The sequence below is a fragment of the Papio anubis genome, chromosome 12 (assembly GCF_008728515.1).
Source record: "Papio anubis isolate 15944 chromosome 12, Panubis1.0, whole genome shotgun sequence".
Classification (NCBI taxonomy): domain Eukaryota; kingdom Metazoa; phylum Chordata; class Mammalia; order Primates; family Cercopithecidae; genus Papio; species Papio anubis.
Window position 1 is genome coordinate 26,915,241 of NC_044987.1, and position 21,186 is coordinate 26,936,426.

Consider the following 21,186-nt stretch of genomic DNA (forward strand, 5'->3'; position numbering starts at 1 on the left):
AAGGAAGAGCCCATTCCCTGATTCTTGCTATAGAACAGTGTCTTTGCTGTGGTGTTCACAAAATAAAATAGAATATTTTCTTCAGTTACTTTGTGCTCAACAACATTCATTTAAATGTCTTTACTTGACAACTATTACTGTTATATTGTGTAGAAGTAACTGTTAATGTTGAAATTACTAGTATAAAAGATGTTCAGAATTCTTGTATATTTTTTGTCATTTATCCTCATCTACTAATAAACAATTTAATTCTTGTTAGAAAATACTAAAAAAACTTGTGTGGAGTATTCCATTTCATAACAATGGAAATCACCACTTTTAAAGATCCATTGAGATTCTAGTTATCGTCTGGAAATGTGTGGGCTTTAAATGGACTTCAGCTACCTTCATTGGCCTTCCTTGATTGAATCTCTAAACTTGCATCCTGGGAAGTGAGGGGAAGAGGAAAGTAAAATGACAAAGATGTGCCCCTTGGATGGATAATAACAAACTTCTTTGGCTACTTAATCTGGGATTTTTTTTTTTTTTTTTTTTTTTTTTTACATAAAAGAGGGTATAGAAGCCAGATTTTAGTAGACTAAATTATTAAGAGTTATGGAATGGCAGAGATGGAAAGTATATTTATACTAGAACATGTTTAATGGAAAAGAGTCAGTATCCATTTTAGAAGAAGCAAGACAGATAGGCAGATGATAGATGGGGCAACTGAGCAAGATCCCTGAGGTTAATGTGGGTGAATGTGGGGTCCAGTTTACTTATAAAAGTAGAAGGATTAGCTTTGGGTGGAAATAGTTAAAACAAAAGGAAAAGTGTGGCTACAGATTGTAGGTGGCAAGGGAGAAAATTTAGAAATTCTTTCTTAATGACTTAATGCCAGTGTTGTTTTTTTTTTGACACATGATTCCCAGAATATCTGTGATCCTCTTGATCTATAGATGGAGAGTCAGTTATGATTGGTGTTGGTATTATAAAGAAACAACTTTTAGTTCTTCATGAGAAGCTTGCATTAGAAACTGAGAATTTGATTAGTACCCTGTTTTTAGGTATTTATACTTTTATTTTTGGTCATATCTATTAGTAGGCGTGAATCTATTGCCATATTGACATTTGATATAGTAGTTTGTGTTGATAGTCCTGAAACATTTCTCCTTGAGAGAAGGAGATGGATTGATGGATGGCTTGGTCTTTGATTCTTCTGATCCTATCAGACTTAAGGTTGCTTGCAAGATGACTTATTTCTGGATATGGAGCTCAATAGAAGATTATGTGTGAACTTGTTCTACATCTGGATTATAGTAAGCATCTACTAGAATAACAGAAAAGATTGTAGAAATACTGGGTAAATCGCTTCCTTATCCTAAAGAACCTTTCTTCGATTCTTTGGTTTCTCAGTTGGCTGATATTGAGATGAGAAATGGAGGAACTAGACATAACTTTAGTTGGAAAGAAAAACCTGGTCAGGTACAAATAGCAGAAGGAAAAGAAGCCAAGAAGTTTCTCACTTAGGAAACAAGAATTTGAGAGACAGACCCTGGAGAAAGCGACTTCATAGGGGAATAATTGCACTGGTGCTCTTTAGAAAGGGCACGAACTGTGGTTATTTAATTTGCATTATACATACATGTAAAAATATAATATCTATAATTCCACATAATAAACATAAGTTTTTAAAGCAGGGAATGTTGGAAAGTTGAATGGGAAAGAATGCAAATTGAGAAAAGTTGTTTTGATTAGTAAGTAAAAGAGAGATATGATTAGATTGCCAGAAATTCTGGTAAATTATATTTGCAATGCAATGAAAATGACATGTACCTTAGCATTTAATTTGAAAAAGTACTGAAAAATATTTTCCATACAAAAAAGTACAACTAATAAAACAAACAATAACTCAGCCCACGGATGCATATAAAAAGCAATAATGTTCTCCTGCTTACATGAATGCAGTGTCCCTACTGTTCATTTTAATTGTTTTTTAAAATGTAGACTGAAAGAATATGAGGGGAATGAAAATATGTTACTTTCTAGTGTTGCTTTACCTCACATATTTTAGATTTTTTAAACACCAGAGTATTGTCTTTCCTTTCAACAATATGGGAAGAAATGGCTACTATAGATTTTCTGTAGAGATTGTTTTTTTTTATTCCACTGCTGTCTATCTGTTAAAAGATTCCCCTCCCAGAGGAATTAATTATTTAAAAATAATTTCCATATATTGTTGGTAGATCATGTTTTGATTTGGAAAACCAAATTTGTAGAAAATATGATTAAGGTTAATTTTCATAGAGTATTATGGAATCTGGGAATTCAGGAAAACTAATAATGTCAGATATATCCTTTATATTTAAGATTATGACAAATTAGTTATACTCTAGTTTTAAAATGTATTACTCCCTTTGAGGGTTAAAAAACTTTGAAGTATGATTGACATATAGTAAACTGCAAATATACAAAAGTGTACATTTTGGTATATTTTGAAATGCATGTATTCTCATTAAACCATCACCCCCCCAAAAGCCTTTGTGCCCTTTCATCATCTCTCTCTCCTGCTTTCCCACACCCCTGCTCTCCACTCCTAGGCAACCACATCTGCTTTCTTTTATTATAGACTACATTTGTCCCTTGGAATTCGTGGGAGTTGGTTCTAGGACCACTCAAGTATACCAAAGTCGTACATACTCAAGTTGGAACCTACATGTATGAAAATGTCACTCTGTAGTTTTTGCATCACATGTATGCTGTATTTTTGATTGACGTTTGGCTGAAAAAAATCTGTGTATAAGTGGACCAGGGCAGTTCACCCCTGTGTTGTTCAAGGGTCAGCTGTAGTTTGCATTTTCTAGAGTTTGATGTAAATGGGATCATAGGTTATGTACTCTTATTTTGGTCTGTCTTCTTTCACTCAGCATAATTATTGTGAGCTTCATTTATGTTGTTGCATATGTCAGTAGTCCATTCCTTTTTATTGATGGGTAATATACTATTGGTGGGTACATCACAATTTGTTTTTCCATTCTCCCGTTGGTGAATATTGAGATTGTTTCCAGGTTTTGGCTGTTATAAATTATGTACAATTCTGAACTTTCATGTACAAGTCTTTGTATTGACATATGCTTTCCTTTCTCTTGGACAAATATACCTAGGAGAGCAGCAGCTAGATCATATGGTAACTGTATGTTTAAATACTAAGAAACTGCTAAACTGTTTTCCAAAGTGATTGTACCATTTTACATGATCAGCAACAGTGTATAAGAGTTGCAGTTTCTCCAGATCCTTGTAAGAACTTGAAATGGTCAGTCTTTTAAATTTTGGCTCTTCTAGTGGACGTGTGGTGGTAGCTCATTGTGGTTTTAATTTTTATTCCCGTAATGGCTAATGACTACTGATGCCGAACATCTCTTATGTGCTTATTTGCCATCTGGATATCTTTTTGTAAAGTGCTTACAACGTGTAGTGCTGTTACCTCTCTATTAGTAATTTAGGTGTCTTTGTTTTATGATCAGGCTATAGGTTTATCAGTTTTATTGCCTTAAATATCAGCTTTTGGTTTCATTGAATTTATTGTTTTTCTATTTTCTATTTATTTTACTCTGATTTTTATTGTTTTTTGAATTTATTTGTACTTTGTTTTAATTTGCTCTTTTTCTGTTTTCTTAAGGTGTAAGATGAGGTCATTGATTTGAGATCTTTTCTAATATAAATATTTAGTGCTATGAATTTCCCCCTAAATTAGCAGCATTCCACCAGTTCGGACATGTGTTATATAGTTTTCCTTTGGTCTTATTTTTGACCGATGGGTTATTTACAGGTGTGTTATTTAGTTTCCAAATATTGTAGTTGAGAATTTTCCAGAGACTTTTGTTAATGATTTCTAATTAATTTCATTGTGATAAAAGAATATAGTTTATATAACTTGAATTCCTTTAAATTTATTGAGACTGTCTTTATAGCTTAGAACATGGTGTATATTGGAAATATTTTGTATGTACTTGGAAAGAATGTATTTTCTACTCTTGTTGGGTGGTGTGTTCTATGAATGTCCATTTGGGCGTGTTAGTTGATGGTATTATTCAAGTCTTCCATGTGCTTGCCGATTCTGTTTATAGTAGTCCCCCTTTATCCATGATTTTGCTTTCTGAGGTTTCAGTTACCCATGGTCAACCATGCTCTGAAAATATTACAGTATTTTGCAAGAGGCACCACCTTCACATAACTTTTATTACAGTATAATGTTGTAATTGTACTATTTTGCTATTAGTTGTTGTTAGTGTCTTACTGTGTCTTATTTATAAGTCAAACTTTAACATAGGTATGTATATATAGGAAAAAAAATGCTATAGATAGGGTTTGGTACTATCCAAGATTTCAGGCTTCCACTGAGGGTCTTGGAACATAACTCCTGCAGATAAGGGAGGACTGTTATATTTATCCTATCAAATATTGATAGGTATTGAAATTTATAGCTGTAATTGTGGATTTGTTTATTTCTCTTCTTTCAGTTTTTGCTCATGTATTCAAACGCTCTTGCTGGATTGCCTCCTTTTTCATATGAAATGACCTTTGTCCCTGGTAATATTTTTTCTCCATAATCTTGTTTGTTTGATATTAATGTAGCCATTTCAAGTTTCTTTTGACTAGCATTAACATGGTATATCTTTTTCCATCCTTTTATGTTTAACATACTTATGTCTGTGTGTTTATAGAACATTTCTTGTAGTTGAGTTTTGCTTTTATATCAATCTGATAATTTCTGCCTTTTAATTTAGGTATTTGGACCATTTATATGTAATGTTATTGATATAATTAGGCTCAAATATGTAACTTTGCTGTTCGTTCTCTACTTTTCCCATCTGTTCTTTGTTCACTTCGTCCTCTTTTTCTCACTTGTTTTGGATTATTTTTATGATTCCATTTCATTTCTTTGGTTGCTGTAATTTTTTTAAAAAAGCATAGTGGTTGCTTTGTCTTTGATGGTGTACTACACCTTTAACTTGCCATAGTCTGTCTTCAAGTGATATGCTGTTCCTGAATGGTGTAAGAACTTTATCATTGTTTATTTACATTTCTCTCTTTCTTTCCTGTCTGTTAGTGCTGTCATACATTTTACTTATACTTTTTATAAACCTCAAATATATTTTTAAAATAGTTATCTTCAGTTACATGTATGGTGGGATACTTAAGGTTGCCCCACAGCCCTCTGATGCTGTTTTCATTTTTACAGATTCTTTTCTGTGTTCCATTTTTCATGCAGAAAATTGCTTCAAGTTCACCAAACTCTACTTCTGCAGTTTAATTTTCCATTAATCTTGTGCAGTATATTTTTTATCTCACACATTGTAGTTTTCATCTGTAAAAGTTTATTTTGGATCTTTTTTATATCTTTGTTGTGTCTGACTTTTTGAACATATGGAACACAGTTATAATAATCACTTTTAGTATCCTTGTCTGCTGTTTTTTACATCTATGTCAGTTCTGGGTTGATTTTGACTGATAGCATTGTGTTCTAATTATGGGTGTTTTTCTACTTATTTGCCTGTCTGATCATCGTTGATTAGATACTAAGTTTTACAGACTACCTTGTTGAGTGCTAGACATTTCTGAATTTCTATAAATACTCCTGAACTTTGTTCTGGAATATGGTTAATTGGAAACCATTTGATCCTTTTAACTTTCGTTTTAACATTTTTTTAGGTGGGCCCAGAGCAGCATTTAGTCTAGGGCGTGCTGTTTCCCACTAATGAAGCAAGACTGTTAATACTGTGTCTAGTGCTTTTTAAGTTACATGATTTCCTAGTCTGGCTAGTGCGACTGAACATGCAGTTCCCAGGAGTGCCAAGTACTCTACCTCCAATCCTTTCGGCTGGTTCTTTCCCTGACTGCAGGTAGTTTCTTGCTGAGTACTCAAGGGGAACCCTGTGCAGTTCTCTGGGATTTTCTTATGGTGCAGCTTTCTCTTCTTTGGTACTCTGTTCTGTGAATTCTAGCTGCCTTGGAATTCTTGGACTCCTGGCTATGTCTCCTTTACTCAGAAGTCCTTCAGGCTCTTGACTGAGGTCACTGTCCTGCACTGTAGCCTTGAATTATTTCTTAAGGCAGTTAGCTAGGGAAATCTTTTTATTTATTTATTTATTTATTTATTTATTTATTTATTAATTTTTTTTTTGAGACGGAGTCTGGCTCTGTCGCCCAGGCTGGAGTACAGTGGCCGGATCTCAGCTCACTGCAAGCTCCGCCTTCCGGGTTCACGCCATTCTCCTGCCTCAGCCTCCCGCCTAGCTGGGACTACAGGCGCCCGCCACCTCGCCCGGCTAATTTTTTGTATTTTTTAGTAGAGACAGGGTTTCACTGGGTTAGCCAGGATGGTCTCGATCTCCTGACCTCATGATCCGCCCGTCTCGGCCTCCCAAAGTGCTGGGATTACAGGCTTGAGCCACCGCGCCCGGCCAGCTAGGGAAATCTGACCTTGGCTGGCGGTTTCTTTTTTTGTGTGAGACTTCCATAGTATAGGTTTGGCACATGGTATCAGTTTTAAACTAGTTTATATTATTTGACTATATGTTATGTTCTGGACTGACTTTACAAAAAAGCACATGATCATTGCTTTTATTCTTTGAATGCAGTTAAATATAGTTTCTTAGATTATTAACAACTTATCATGTCAAATGAGAAAAGTTTCCAAAGATGTATAGAATTATGGCCTGGTTTTAGTTTTTTGTTTGTTTCCTTTTTGAAATAACGAGCATGGGGATATTAAATAAGAAGAGTTGATAAATGCTATTTATCTCATTGTTATTGAGATTTTGATCAGTTGTTATAACTGCCATAGTTGATTGTGGCATTGTAACAGAGAATTTTAAACTATCGATTTTTGGAAGAACATTTAGTTTAATTTACATGTATTACAATCATGATCTCCTATTGGTGCTGAATGCTTTGTTGAGGTCAGTTAAAATAACATTTGAGTTTTGATGTTATTGCTTGCATTACACCTATATTTCATATGCTGTTAATCTGTCCCGTTCCAATAGAAGTCCAGAGCATGAGTCCATTCATATCCTGAGTGTTGATGAGAAGAACAAGTTGGGAGCCAAGATTATCAAAGCAGAGATGATGGGGAATATGGTAAGAGTTTTAGATGTTGTTTTGGAGAATAGTGATCAAATATTTAACTTCTTATGAGTAATTTTAGAAGTTCCTTAGTAGTGTGGATATAGCACACTGTGAAAGTAACTGTTGATTATTGATTCCTTAAAGAAATTCTCTTTTTTTTTTTTTTTTTTTTTAATTTATTTATTATTATTATACTTTAAGTTGTAGGGTACATGTGCATAACATGCAGGTTTGTTACATATGTATACTTGTGCCATGTTAGTCTGCTGCACCCATCAACTCGTCATTTACATCAGGTATAACTCCCAATGCAATCCCTCCCCCCTCCCCCCTCCCCATGATAGGCCCCGGTGTGTGATGTTCCCCTTCCTGAGTCCAAGTGATCTCGTTGTTCAGTTCCCACCTATGAGTGAGAACATGCGGTGTTTGGTTTTCTGTTCTTGTGATAGTTTGCTAAGAATGATGGTTTCCAGCTGCATCCATGTCCCTACAAAGGACGCAAACTCATCCTTTTTTATGGCTGCATAGTATTCCATGGTGTATATGTGCCACATTTTCTTAATCCAATCTGTCACTGATGGACATAAAAAAAAAAAAAAAAAGAAATTCTCAGGCCTGTAATCCCAGCACTTTGGGAGGCCGAGGCAGGAGGATCACTTGAGGTCAAGAGTTTGAGACTAGCCTGGCCAAAATGGTGAAACCCCGTCTCTACTAAAAATACAAAAATTAGCCTGATGTGGTGGCGTGTGCCTGTAATCCCAGCCACTGGGGTGGCTGAGGCAGGAGAATCGCTTGAACCTGGGAGATGGAGATTGCAGTGAGCCAAGATCATACCATTGCACTCCAGCCTAGGCGACGAAGTGAGACTGTGTCTCAAAAAAAAGAAAAAAAAAATTCTTGAACCTTTCTGTGAACAGTACTATCTGCCTACTTGTAAATAAATGATCTACTTTCTCTGTCAGATCTCTGAAATTTAAGATCCTAAGGAACTTCATGCTTTTAAATTTCTTTTTTTACTTTGTTATTTGCTTTCTTCCTGCATTTCTAACTCATTGAGCATATTTAAGGGAGATAAAGATGTCACTTTTTCCACCTCATTTTTGTCATGTATTTTTAAGAATGTTTTTTACTTTTCCAAATTACTTAGGAACCTAAAAAAGGAGGATTAAGTCATTCAAGTTTTCAGTAAATGTGCTGTGCCTGATAGCCTGATACTGTGTTAGATGCTTTGTGTAGGCTAACTCATTTAATTCCTGTAGTAATGTTTGATTTACGACTAATTTACCTCAGAATTGTAAGAAATAGGGATGATTTGGTAAGAGCTGCATTTATCCATTCGTCCATTCATTTATTGTCACATGCATATTAAAATAATATACAGTGAGATGTATATATTAAAGTGCACATAGCAGAATAGCACAGCCAGATATTCCACATCTTGATAGAATAGATTCGGTCATGGTCATATGTATGCACTCATCTCAAACCCAAATATAAGGGATCTTTAGGTAATCTTATGTTTTGGCAAACTATTAGTACAGTACTGTAGTAGAACAAATGGTAACCAAACAAGATATTTCTGTGTTATGTCTAATAAAGGGCATATCTTGCATATGCTGCTCTCTTTGAATCTGATCCTTGGAAACACTGAATTTCCACTCATCCTAGAAATTGATAAGGAAAATAAACAACAATAACGATAGCAAGAAAATAAAGTTTGAGCTTTGAAAGTACGGAGGAATTAGTTAAAATAGTGAAAGAGAGGTCATCTAGGTAAAAGGGTAAAATATGTGTTCTTGTATTCAAGAAGAGCACTGTGGTGGCGCTTGCTGTTCTTTGCATGTCACATAAATCTGCTTATTTAATTTATTACTTCATGGTTTATTGCTTTATATGACAGTTGTTTTATATAAATTTCTGTAAGTTTCCTAGAGTAAAAATGAAATATATTCAGAATTTTCGTCCAAATTATCAGCAATAAAGAAGGTAACATTTTAAATCTTGTGATAGCTTTTTTGTTACCAATAACTGAAGTTGAAAGTATTGAACTTTTATAATATTTAGTAATTATTAAAATGTCATTAAGGTTATGTATTTCCTTCATCTATGTCCTCCAAAATATATGTCCTTGTAATTATTTATCTTTGAAGCATAAACACATCACAGGTATTCAAGGAGTTTGTAACTGAGATAAGTTCATTAAAAAGTAATACACTAGGCTGTGGGTTGGTAGTTGAAATTAGATGGTGGCTACATGAGTGTTGGTTATACTATCTTTCCTTCTGTTGTGTAAATTTGAACATTTTGTGGTAAAGAATTAAACTACATATTGCACATATTTTACTTGTTTTTCTTTTTGAAGGAATTAGCTGAACAACTTAAAGCTCAACTTGAAAAGGCAAATAAATTCAAAGAAACTGTAACACAGACACCAAAAAAATCTGGGGTAGAGGTAAGTAATAAAAGTTTGGAGAAAATTACCTTGTATAACACTACTACTGGGCAGTGGTAATATTTTATTTTATTTATTTTTTTGAGACAATGTCTTGCTCTGTTGCCCAGGCTGGAGTACAGTGGCGTGATCTTGGCTCACTGCAACCTCTGCCTCCCGGGTTCAAGCAATTTTTGTGCCTCAGCCTCCTGAGTAGCTGGTACTACAGGTGTATGCCACCATGCCTGGCAAATTTTTGTATTTTTAGTAGAGACGGATTTCACCATGTTGGTCAGGCTGGTCTTGAACTCCTGACTTCAAATGATCTACCCCCCTCGGGCTCCAAAAGTGCTGGGATTATAGATGTGAGTCACTGTGCCCAGCTGGCAGTGGTAATATTTTAATGTGAGATGTGTCTGTATATGTGTCTGTGTGTTTCTGTGTATGCATGCTTGTTTAAAAAAATTTAGTTTTCTATGTATTCTCTTACATTCTATCAGTGTGCCCTAGTGGAAAAAAGCCTCAGGCTGAGACCAAGGGGACCTGCTTTTATTCTGGACTGTGCTGCTTACTGATTGCTTCTGTATGAGTCAGACTGCTCCTTAACTTGTCTCCTTCAGAATGAAGGACTTGAATTAGATATTCATTTCATATAAAACAAATTACTGGCTGGGTGTGGTGGCTCAAGCCTGTAATCTCAGCTCTTTGGGAGGCTGAGGTAGGTGGATCATGAGGTCAGGAGATCGAGACCATCCTGGCTAACATGGTGAAACCTCGTCTCTACTAAAAATAAAAAATAATTAGCTGGGTGTGGTGGCGGGCGCCAGTAGTCCCAGCTACTCAGGAGGCTGAGGCAGGAGAATGGCATGAGCCTGGGAGGCGGAGCTTGCAGTGAGCTGAGATCGAGCCACTGCAGTCCAGCCTGGGCAACAGAGCGAGACTCTGTCCCAAAAAAAAAAAAAAAAAAAAAAATTACTTTGGTCTATGATTAATTCATCTATCTGTTAGTGAACAAAACAAATAAAAACACCTACCTGCATGGAACTTTCATTTGAGTAGGGAGGGAAACAAATTATAAAAATGATAAGCAAGTTAAAAAATAATACAGTATATCAGAAAGTTACTCTATGGCAAAGTAGTGGCAATTTTGAGTGACAGGTGGGTTGGTGGCTTGGGATGCACAGGCCAATTCTCTTGAAAAAGTGTAAGGACTTTATGTAAGGACTTGTAGTTAGTGGAAGAGCGAATTTCTGTGTAGTTGAGTGAAGAGTGCTGTAGTCATAGGGAACAGATTTAAAGGCCCAAAGATGGAAATATGTCTGATGTGTAGGAAGAATAGCAAGGAGACCAGTGTTGCTGGAGTGGAGTAAATGAGAGAGGTTAAGTAGGAGATACAGGTTAGAGAGACTATACGTGGCCAGATCATGTTAAGCTTTGAAAGTCATAGTAAGGAGGTGGGCTTTTCTTTTTTTTTTTTTCTGACTGAGATGGTGAGAAACTATTAAATAGTTTTAAGCAGAAAACATATTTTGACAGGACCGTTCTGGATTCTCTATTAAGAATGGTTTGCAGAAGCTGAAGTAGAGGTGGGCTTTTGTAATAATGCAGATAAGAAATGATAGTGGCTTTGACCAAGATAGATAGTAGCTATGGAGATGGTTAGAAGTGATTGCATTTTGTATTTTATAAATACTTGCCGTATATATTTTGAAAGAAAAGCTGACAGGATTTTTATGGTGGTTTAGGTGGGGGGTGGGTAATGGGATAAAGAGAGGAGGCAAAGAGGACTCCCAAGGTTTTTCGCTTGAGCAGCTGAAAGAATAGCCGTTATTTGAGTCGTGGAAGAAAGAGGAAGAATAGGTTTTGGGACAAATCAGAGGTTCTGTTTTGGATATGAGTTTGGATGCCTGTTAGATATGGAACAAGTAGAGATGTCAAGTAGGCAGTTGGATGGTTGGGAGTAGGGAGAAGATAGAATTGGGTAGTTGGGGAAAAGTCCTTTGTACTGGAGATAGAAATTTGGGAGTTATTAACATATGGTGATATTTAAATCTATGACACCGCATGAAATAATCACAGGCATAACTGTAGATAGAAGTTGAACAGTTGAGTTCAACTTCTGCATGACAGATTTGGATGTATATGAATAACTCTAGCTGGGTGTGGTGATGTGCTCCTGTAGTCCCAGTTACTTGGGAGGCTGAGGTGGAGGATTGTTTGAGACCAGGAGGTCCAGGCTGCAGTGAGCCATGATTGCACCACTGCACTCCAGTCTAGATGACAGAGTGAGACCCTGTCTCTAAAAAATGAATGAATGAATAAATAAATAAAAATAAAAACACTAAAAACAAAATCCTCCCCCTTCCCCCAAAATAACTCATGCAATTTTCACAGTATCCTTTGAGATAGTCCATGTCATTATTACAGATTTATAGATCAAGAAACTGAGGCACAGAAGGTTAAGTAACTTGTCCAGGTATACAACTAATAAGTGCAGGGCAAGGATTTAAACCCATGAAAGTACTTGTGTTTACATGATACCTCTTTTTGATGGTTAAGGACAAAGTCAGCAGCTCTTTTGAGAATCAGGTTTGGGATATAATGAAGTTTGTAAAAGATTTTAAAGGTCTGTTCTCAAAGATTAATTTACATAATTTACTGTCAGTGTGGGAGGAGATGAGAATGTATCAAGTCAACTTTCCTAGAATTTTCTTCAGGCTGAAGTCATTCATGACTTAGATAACATTATACAGAGTATGTTTATGAAAATGGCTGTTTACACTGAGTTGTGGTACCTAAAAAGTTTCTCACACAGATTAAATGGAGAGTGAGAAATTACTGGTAGGATTAAAAAGTAGGGACTGGGAGAATAGCTAGAACTAGGTGTACTGTGAAGCTGATCTTACACACTTTTGCCAAATTACTGTTTTCAGGTGTCCTTGTGGTTAACTACTTTTGTACTCTGAAACTTTAAGTGGTTTATTGGTGCTAACCGTAAGTACCAGGTCTTCCTGCAGCATAGCCTTCCACAGTATGGCCCCGTTTTCCAGTCCTACCTCCAAGACTGTCTTACACATAACCAGTGTCTCTTTCACATTTACCTATGCTATTTATTATTTGTGCCAGACATCACCCTTCTTCATTATGGCTGCTTTCTGATCCTCTCATGTAGTTGCAACGTTTTCCATTTTTGAAACTTCAAAGACATTTTTCTTTTTAAGATTTTATTTTTTAGAGCAGTGCTAGGTTCACAGCAAAATTGAGAGGAAGGTACACAGATTTCCCATATACTTCCTGCTCCTACATAAGCACAGCCTCCCCCTTTATCAATAGCCCCTAACGGAGGAGTACATTTGTTACAATTGATGAACCTGCATTGACACATTATATCACCCAAAGTCTATAGTTTACATTAAGGTCCTCTCTTGGTATTGTACATTCTCTGGGTTTGAATAAATGTGTAATGACATGTATCCACCATTGTAGTATCATACAGAGTAGTTTCACTGTACTAAATCCTCTGTGTTCCACCTGTTCATGCCTTCCTATCCCTTAACCCCTGGCAACCTCGGATCTTTTTATTCTCCATAGTTTTGCCTTTTCCAGAATGTCACGTAATTGAAATCATACAGTATGTAGCATTTTCAGATTGGTTTCTAATATATAGTTAAGATTCCTCTCTGTCATTCCACGGTTTGATAGCTCTTTTCTTTTTAGTGCTGAATAATATTTCATGGTCTGTAGGTGGCACATTTTACTTTTTCATTCACCTGTTGGAGGACATCTTGGTGCATCCAAGTTTTTGCAGTTATGAATAAAACTGCTATAAACATCTGTGTGCAGTTTTTTTGTGTGGATAGACGTTTTCAACTCCTTTGGGTAGGCTGGGCGCGCTGGCTCATGCCTGTAATCCCAGCACTTTGGGAGGCTGAGATGGGCAGATTGCTTGAGGTCAGGAGTTCGAGACCAGCCTGGCCAACATGGCGAAACCTTGTCTCTACTAAAAATACAAAAATTAGCTGGGCATGGTGGTAGGCACCTGTAATCCCAACTACTGGGGAGGCTGAGGCAGGAGAATTCCTTGAACCTGTGAGGCGGAGGTTGCAGTGAGCTGCAATTATGCCACTGCACTCTAGACTGGGCAGCAGTGAGGGACTCTGTCTCAAAAAACAAAAAAACAAGAAGACAAAAAACTCCTTTGCGTAAATATCAAGGAATGCAGTTGCTGTATCATTTGGTAAGAGTATGTTTGTCAGAAACCTCGAAGAATCTTAAAGTATCCTCTATGGCATGTATCTTTTCAAATTATATATATGTGTGTACACTTGTTACCACCTTCTCATTTATTTCTGTTTCTTTCCTGGCACTTGTCAGTTTTATTAAAGGTTCTAAAGCTGTGGCTGGACTTCAGGGGATTCCTGAACAGGCATTTTTTTTTCCCTTTGATTTGGTTGGTTGAAAAATTATCTTTGTAGGAAAAATTTCTTTATATCAAATGCTGTTCGTTTCAGACAACTGTAGTGACGTGACTGTTCCACAGCCTGGTAGCACAAGCCTCGTGGGAGCAGTGCTGAGGCCGCTAGAATGACTTCCAGTCGATGGGACTAAGAGACCATTGTGCCATTTTGATCTTTTGACAGTCCATCTCTGCCTTTGTCCCTCTCTTTAAATATTAGGCCTATTGAAGAAAATATGAATCATAAATACTCTTCTATTTTACTTTGATTGTCATATATTCTAGAATAGAAAAAACAGTATTTTTGATAATCAGATTTTTAAAATATCTGAAGGGCATTAAATATGTGTGAGTATAGGAAGGAATACTTAATTTTAATTAGCATATTTATTAAATTTATTAGCTTAAATAACCTGCCCTTCCTTAAGCATTAAATACTCTTGGTAAATTTAGCAAATTACTCAATTATTTTAATAAATATATCAGACTAAAATTCTTTACCATTTTCATGGTTAGCTTAATTAAATTATAAAATTTTAAGCTGTTACTAGCTTTGTATAGCTTGTTCACTTAAGGTTTCAAATACCTTCAAAAAGACAAACACACATTCTTAAAAAGTTATAATGAACAAGTCATAAATGAATGTGAGTGCCATTAAAAATGTGTTTCCTGTGTTAAAGTGAAATAAATTTTATATCAAAAAAGGTTGCAGAGCTATTACTATACTTTTACCTAAACGCATTATAAGGTTAAGTTTGATTTATTTCTTTTTTTTTTTTTTTTTTTTTTTTGAGACAGAGTCTCGCTCTGTCGCCCAGGCTGGAGTGCAATGGCTGGATCTCAGCTCACTGCAAGCTCCGCCTCCCGGGTTCACGCCATTCTCCTGCCTCAGCCTCCCGAGTAGCTGGGACTACAGGCGCCCGCCACCTCGCCCGACTAGTTTTTTTATTTTTTTAGTAGAGACGGGGTTTCACCGTGTTAGCCAGGATGGTCTCGATCTCCCGACCTCGTGATCCGCCCGTCTCGGCCTCCCAAAGTGCTGGGATTACAGGCTTGAGCCACCGCGCCCGGCAAGTTTGATTTATTTCTTAATCTCAGAGTTGCAAAGTTACTTAACCATCCAAGGGAAATTAACTGTTTTAGGCAGGTTAAGGTCCCTCCATAGCAGGAGAGATCTTTGTACAATTAACAGAATAATGGATCAGAAAGTATGGGACCCTAACCAGTAAGAATATACCTTGCTGTTTTATGATAGTATATATGTGTGTGTGTGTGTGTGCGCGCGCGCGCACATGCATGCACACACACACACACCACACTCTTGTAAAAGAATAGACCTAAGCCTGAGATTTTTGTGTTACTTCTTGTAGTCAAGCTTTGCTGACCCTATGAAATGAAATGACCATTTTCTTCTTATCTTTTGACTAAGGTTGGCCATGTCCCACCAGATTTTATTCCATACACCTCCTAACGTGAAGTGCTTTTTCCATTATCCTGTGCAGTTGTTTAATGTAAAATCAGTTTTCAAAGTATCTCAGGCAAGCAAAAGGAGCCACATAGGGAAACCTTCCTTGAAATGTTTGAGCTGGTTTGCGGCTTGGAACAGAAGGAAAAAATTTGAAGCAGATATTCTGTTAAATAACATTTCTCCTACGGTTTTGAGGATATGACACAATAATTGACAGGCTATATCTCATCTCTTGTGCACATGACTCTGATATTACTCATGTTTTTAAAATTTCTAGCTCCTCCTATCTTTGAGCAGTGGACTTCAGTACTCAGTAGATTAGTATTTGAAGTATCATACAAAATATAATTTCTGTTTGTTAGTCTCTTTGGGGAACTGTTTAGCCCTTTGAGACTTCAAATGGAAAGTTTTTTTTTCCTAAGGATTCTTTGACCAGAAAGGCATGTTTTCATCTTCTCTGCAGAGAAGGTTCAAGCACATTTGCACATCTGGTTCAAGCTTTACTAAGTGTATATATATATAAAACAAATCTTTGCCAACAATTCTGAAAGAATTCTCTACTGCAACTAAAGTAATTTATTCCATCAGATTCAGGGCCTTGATTACCTTTCGAAGTGGTTTTTTTAGAAATTAGAATGGAATACAAAGTTGTTTACTACTATGGAGATTTGATGATGTTCTAGAGGAAAATCATGTAATACTTCTGATGGAAATTTTGCTCTTTGAGAGAAAAGAGAACCCCATGCATAGAACGCTTGAACAGGGAAGAATTCTTTCATTGCTTAGCTCGTTTGTTGGAAGTATTAGGTTACAGGAATAAGGTAAATCTCTTCATTCATATATCTATGAATATCATTTTGGCTTTAGTGAAAAACCATCAGCACTTTTAATTATTAGTTTGCTTATCCCTCTTCTCCTTTAGAGGGTTAACTATTTAGTATTTAGGATGAGAGTTATTCTTTCAGTTCATATCTAGTACGTAGAGTAATATTTGACATCTTGTAGACAACCAAGACATACTGAAATACCTGTTTTATCAATGTCTTTATTTTATTCTCTATAGTATTTTATTGTAAATCTTAAAAATGATCCATGATCTTCGACATCATCTAGTCTGGCCATCACACAAGTGCAGCTTCTTTATTTTAACATTAAGCCAACCACATAGCTTCTCCATCTAACTTGTGCTTGAACACTGAGGTATGAGGTCTCACTGAGTTTTGGATATTGCTAGTTTTATATCAGGAAAAAATCTAATCCTAATTCTTTAATATGTTAGTCCTAATCTTCCCTTCCATAACTTGGGCCTGTTAATAATTCTTCAACAGAGTCACATTATGTATACATTTAATCTAAAGGAATTTAGCTCTGTACTTTATAAGAAAAGATAATGCAGGAAATTAAGCTCAACATTTGTAACAAAGAATGAAATAATCTTTGCCTAATGGTGTAGTAGCTTTAAAATTTTGTCTACACTGCTGGTAAAGAAGAGAAATGCATTTTGATCCCTGTTCATGTACGTAGAGAGGGTTTACGGACATTCTCTTTAAAGAAATTGAAGAATTAACTAAGGGCCATACAGAAACATTAATAAATAGATACATTCATTTTGTATATAAATCAGGTACTTGACTAGTTATTTGAAGTATTTCTAGTAGTAGTTTGACCATATTCAATTACTGCTTTAACACTGTCTTTTAGATCTGATTCTTGGGTGCATCATTCGCTGTGTTCACAAGTTCACTTGTCATTGCTGTGATTCCTAGAATATGTGAACTCTTAGACTGTGTCTTTTAAAAAATGTTTTAGCTTCCCAATCTCTGCAGTCGATCCCGTAAGCATAGTACAACAGAAAAAAAGTTACAAGACTATAAAAAACTTGCTTGTTGTTTACTTTTAATATTTAAACAGTGAGATTTGACCTTTACTCAACGAATACTTTGCAGTTCCTTCTTTGTAGAAGGCCTTTGCACTCTCAATTTTCTAGGTCAAATATTTTAAATCTGAAGTAAATATTATTGTAGCTTTGCATTTATTCTATTTACCTTGCCGTGTTACTGTAGGCACACTTTACTTGAGGTATAGTCTTGCTTGACACAGAGTAGGTATACAAAAGTATTATTTCCTTTTAGTCATTTAGCTAGTTTTTCCCCAGCCACGTAAAAAATGTGGTCAATAGATGTACCTATTTTCTATACAGTTCAGCTTGTATATACTCCTTAAAGTATCGCTCATTTCTGTGCTGTGCAGTTAGAAATATCATCTTAGGCGTTACTAGAGGGCTTATTTCTTGAAATAGAGTATTACTATAGGAGCAAATATTTTAAGCAAAAACGAATGAAAGCAAATGATGTATAAATAAAAACTAGTATTAGCATACAGAATCTATCTGTTCTCTAGTCTCATACCTCACATAAAATTCATCGTGAAATGGTGTCAATTTTACCTGCTAAATATTTCTTAACTCTGCTCTTTGTTTTTTGTATCTACCACACTAAGATGACCATCATCTCTTGTCTTGACGTCCTAAGTAGCTGTTTTCCCTCCTGCCTCAGTGCCTTTACACAGTCTTTCTTTGCCTAGAATATTTTTCTTGTAGTTACCTTCTGTATATCCTTGAGATCTTAATTCAGACATCATATACTCCTTATAAAAGCTTTCTGTCAGGAAAGAGAACATACAAATAAGATTAATTATACAAATATATAATTATAGTCCTTTGACGGTGCTTCAAAGGAAAAGTATAGAAATATGGAGGTATTGAATAGGGCCTAGTGCAATCTAGGCATCCAGAGAATGTTCTGAGGCTGTAGCCATTATTTTGGGATCCTATTACCATTTGTAACTTTGCCAAAGAAAAAGCTATTCTATTTATGACTACTATCTGTAAGCCTTATTTGTTTACCACAAAAATAATCTTTAGCATGGTATTATCCTAGCTGGGAGTGTTGACCTGTAGGCTTCAGTCATGGAATAGGAAACACCCACTCATATGACTATAGGATGTGTTTAATTCTCAATGCTTTCTGGGGTAGTTAAAAAATTTTTTTATTGTTTTATGAACAGTATTTTCTCAAGTATAATAATTTAGAGAAATTGTAGAGTAGTTGTTTTGGATAGTTATGATTGTATATTTATTAATGATCTAATTTTGGGATGAAGAATTATGTCATAGACTATCTCAAACTTTGAACAGGGCTCTGTAACAGATACTGAAGCCACAACTAATTGATTTCCTTAGAGAGGGAAGAATGACCCAGCAGCAGCCTCTCTCCTTCCCCAGTTTGCTTCTATTCCCTCAAATGCTCATTATTTTTTTTTTCTCACTAACTCTACTATTAGCATTTAATTCCCTTTTCTGTTGTTAAATTTAAGGGGAAAATGAAATATTACTGCATATGAAAAATATTGAGTCCTTATGCTGTTCAGTAGCATTTGAGACTTAGGTTTTGTCTTGGAGGGATGGATTCATACATGTTCTGTTTCCAGATTTTTTTTTTTTTGTAGGGGGAAGGGTTAGATGGAGGGACAACATCACACAATTATATATTTTCAGTTTAAAGGGAAAACATTTTAAGTGGAAAAAATACAAACCCAAAGTAAATTTTCTCCTTGTACATATTTTAAAATTAACCATATTGTAGAATGCATAACGAATTGTTGAAGATAGAAATCAAATTTAATGTGATTTTAGAAAAACTGAAAATACAGTTTTCAGTTTCATAGTGTGTAAATATGCAGGTACCAAAGAGGTTCTGAGTAGAATAATTATAGTAGACAGTTGTTAATGAAGATTGATGAGGAAGAGAAATAAAATTAGTTGAGTGAAACTCCACAGTACTGAAAAAAAGGAAAGAAAAGAAAAACACTTGCTATATCACAGTGAATCATAGAAAAATCTTATAGTATTTATTATGTTCCTATCTACTCAAAAATAGTAAATAATCTGTGTGTCATTCTTTGATTTAACAGAAAATTAAGTTATAATTAGTATAGCTATTAATAATTAGTAATAATGTCTGTGGCATTAGCCAATAGTAACACAAAAGAGATAAGAGAGAACATAGAGTAGATACGGTATACAAAGGATAGATTAAAAAAACTGAAATTACTAAAATAGAAAATAAAAAATAAATAGAAATGATTTAAGAAAAAACCCAAGAATTTATTCTTTGAAAAAAGTTAATAGGTAGCCTCTAGGAAGGCCAATCTAAAAAAAAGGGAAAGCGCAATAGTATATTAAGAATTTAAAAAGTGGGACAGTATGGACAAAATTGAGAATTTAAAAACATTTTTAAAAGGGCTGCATTGAGCCTGTATGATGCCTTCATGGAGTTAGAAAAAGATATCTCCTTTGGGCAGATGCAGTCCTGTGAATGCTTTTGTACAAATTAAATAGTAGCCTTGGGTTAGGACATTCGTCTCAGTGATCAGAGTGTAGCTTGGTGTTCAGTCCACCCACTGCCTTGGCCAGGTACTTGTGTGTAGGGAACAACTTGTGAACATAATTAGAGATAAAATAGAAATTATTCAAAAGCCATGAAAATACTAAGAATAGTAATAAGTGATTATGGAAGTTTTAAAAGATAAAAGTTGAAACATGCTTTATGGCATTCAGTGATAACAAACTTGCAGGCTGCCATCATGAACTCTGGAAGTTTGTAGACTACTGATAGGAAAATCTGATTTAGTAGGAGAGTTTTGCTTTATTTCCCAATGCTAGAAAGGCTTTCAAACATTTACACTTTTTAATAATAGCTTTGAATCAAAGCAGTGTATGCTTTTTCCTTTTCTTTTTAATCAACGTATTACATACAAGTAGCGCTAGGCCTGCCTATACCAAATAATAACAATGTCGTGAGCTCTTTCCAGACCTTCTTCCAATCCTGGTGGAAGCCACTTTGGTTCTTAGTTGTTTCTTTGCTTTACTTCTGTATTTTTAAATTAAGTTATCTCTTGATCCAGTAAATAGATACTGTTAGGCCAAATAGTATTTTATAATTGCCTTTCTTTTATGTAAATAAATAAAATTTCTTAATTTGCATTGTTTTCTTCTTCTTCTTCTTTCTTCTTCTTTCTTCTTCTTCTTCTTCTTGTTTTTCTTCATTTGTTTCATATTCTTTGCTAGTTTTTCTCTTACTTCCAGCAGCTTGTTAAAATATATCCCAATTCAGTCAGCAAGGAAGCTGAGGTCTGATTAGATTCCTTTGTACTGCAGTCTATAAACTGCCTCTTAGTAGAAAGCTGTGGCCATCCTAGGGCTCATCTCATTTGTTTCCCTTCTTTTAGGGATTACACTCCTCTAGAGGTCAATGTCTAAAAATGGTTGTTTCATGTATTTGTCCTGTTGTCTAGTTTTTTTAAACAGCAACAGGTTATACTGTTTTTTTGTTAGTCCATCATGGCCTGAAATGAAAGTCAAGCATAGATATTTTAACAAAATAAGAGTACCAGGTCCTATTTTCTTCCCCTCATTGTTACCAACATGGATCTTGTGTAATACTATTAAGTAATTGCAAGTTTTAATCTTGTTTGTTATTAGGTAGTAGGGAAAATCAATAAAGTGATTTTGAATTAGTTTTATTAGCTAGATAATAATATAGAACCAAGACTGGCAGACTTTTGTAGAGATCAAACAGTAAATGTTTTAGATTTTGTGTGCTGTACAATCTGTGCCACAACGATTCAACTGTTACTGTATCATGAAGGCAGCCACAGATAACA

General features: G+C 35.4%; 1 protein-coding gene across 6 annotated transcripts in view; it reads left to right on the top strand.

Annotated features, from left to right (window-relative positions):
* CWF19L2 (CWF19 like cell cycle control factor 2) overlaps nt 1–21,186 on the top strand; it is a 169,387-nt gene that overhangs the window by 34,013 nt on the left and 114,188 nt on the right. For all 6 annotated transcript variants that reach the window (XR_002517188.2, XR_002517190.2, XR_002517189.2 and 3 more), the window contains exons 9-10: nt 7,026–7,119; nt 9,470–9,559. Coding sequence is in view for 3 of the 6 variants with exons in the window: in XM_021926498.2 (XP_021782190.2) it covers nt 7,026–7,119; nt 9,470–9,559 (184 nt within the window). In the remaining 3 variants the exon portion in view is untranslated. The remainder of the gene's footprint in view (nt 1–7,025; nt 7,120–9,469; nt 9,560–21,186) is intronic.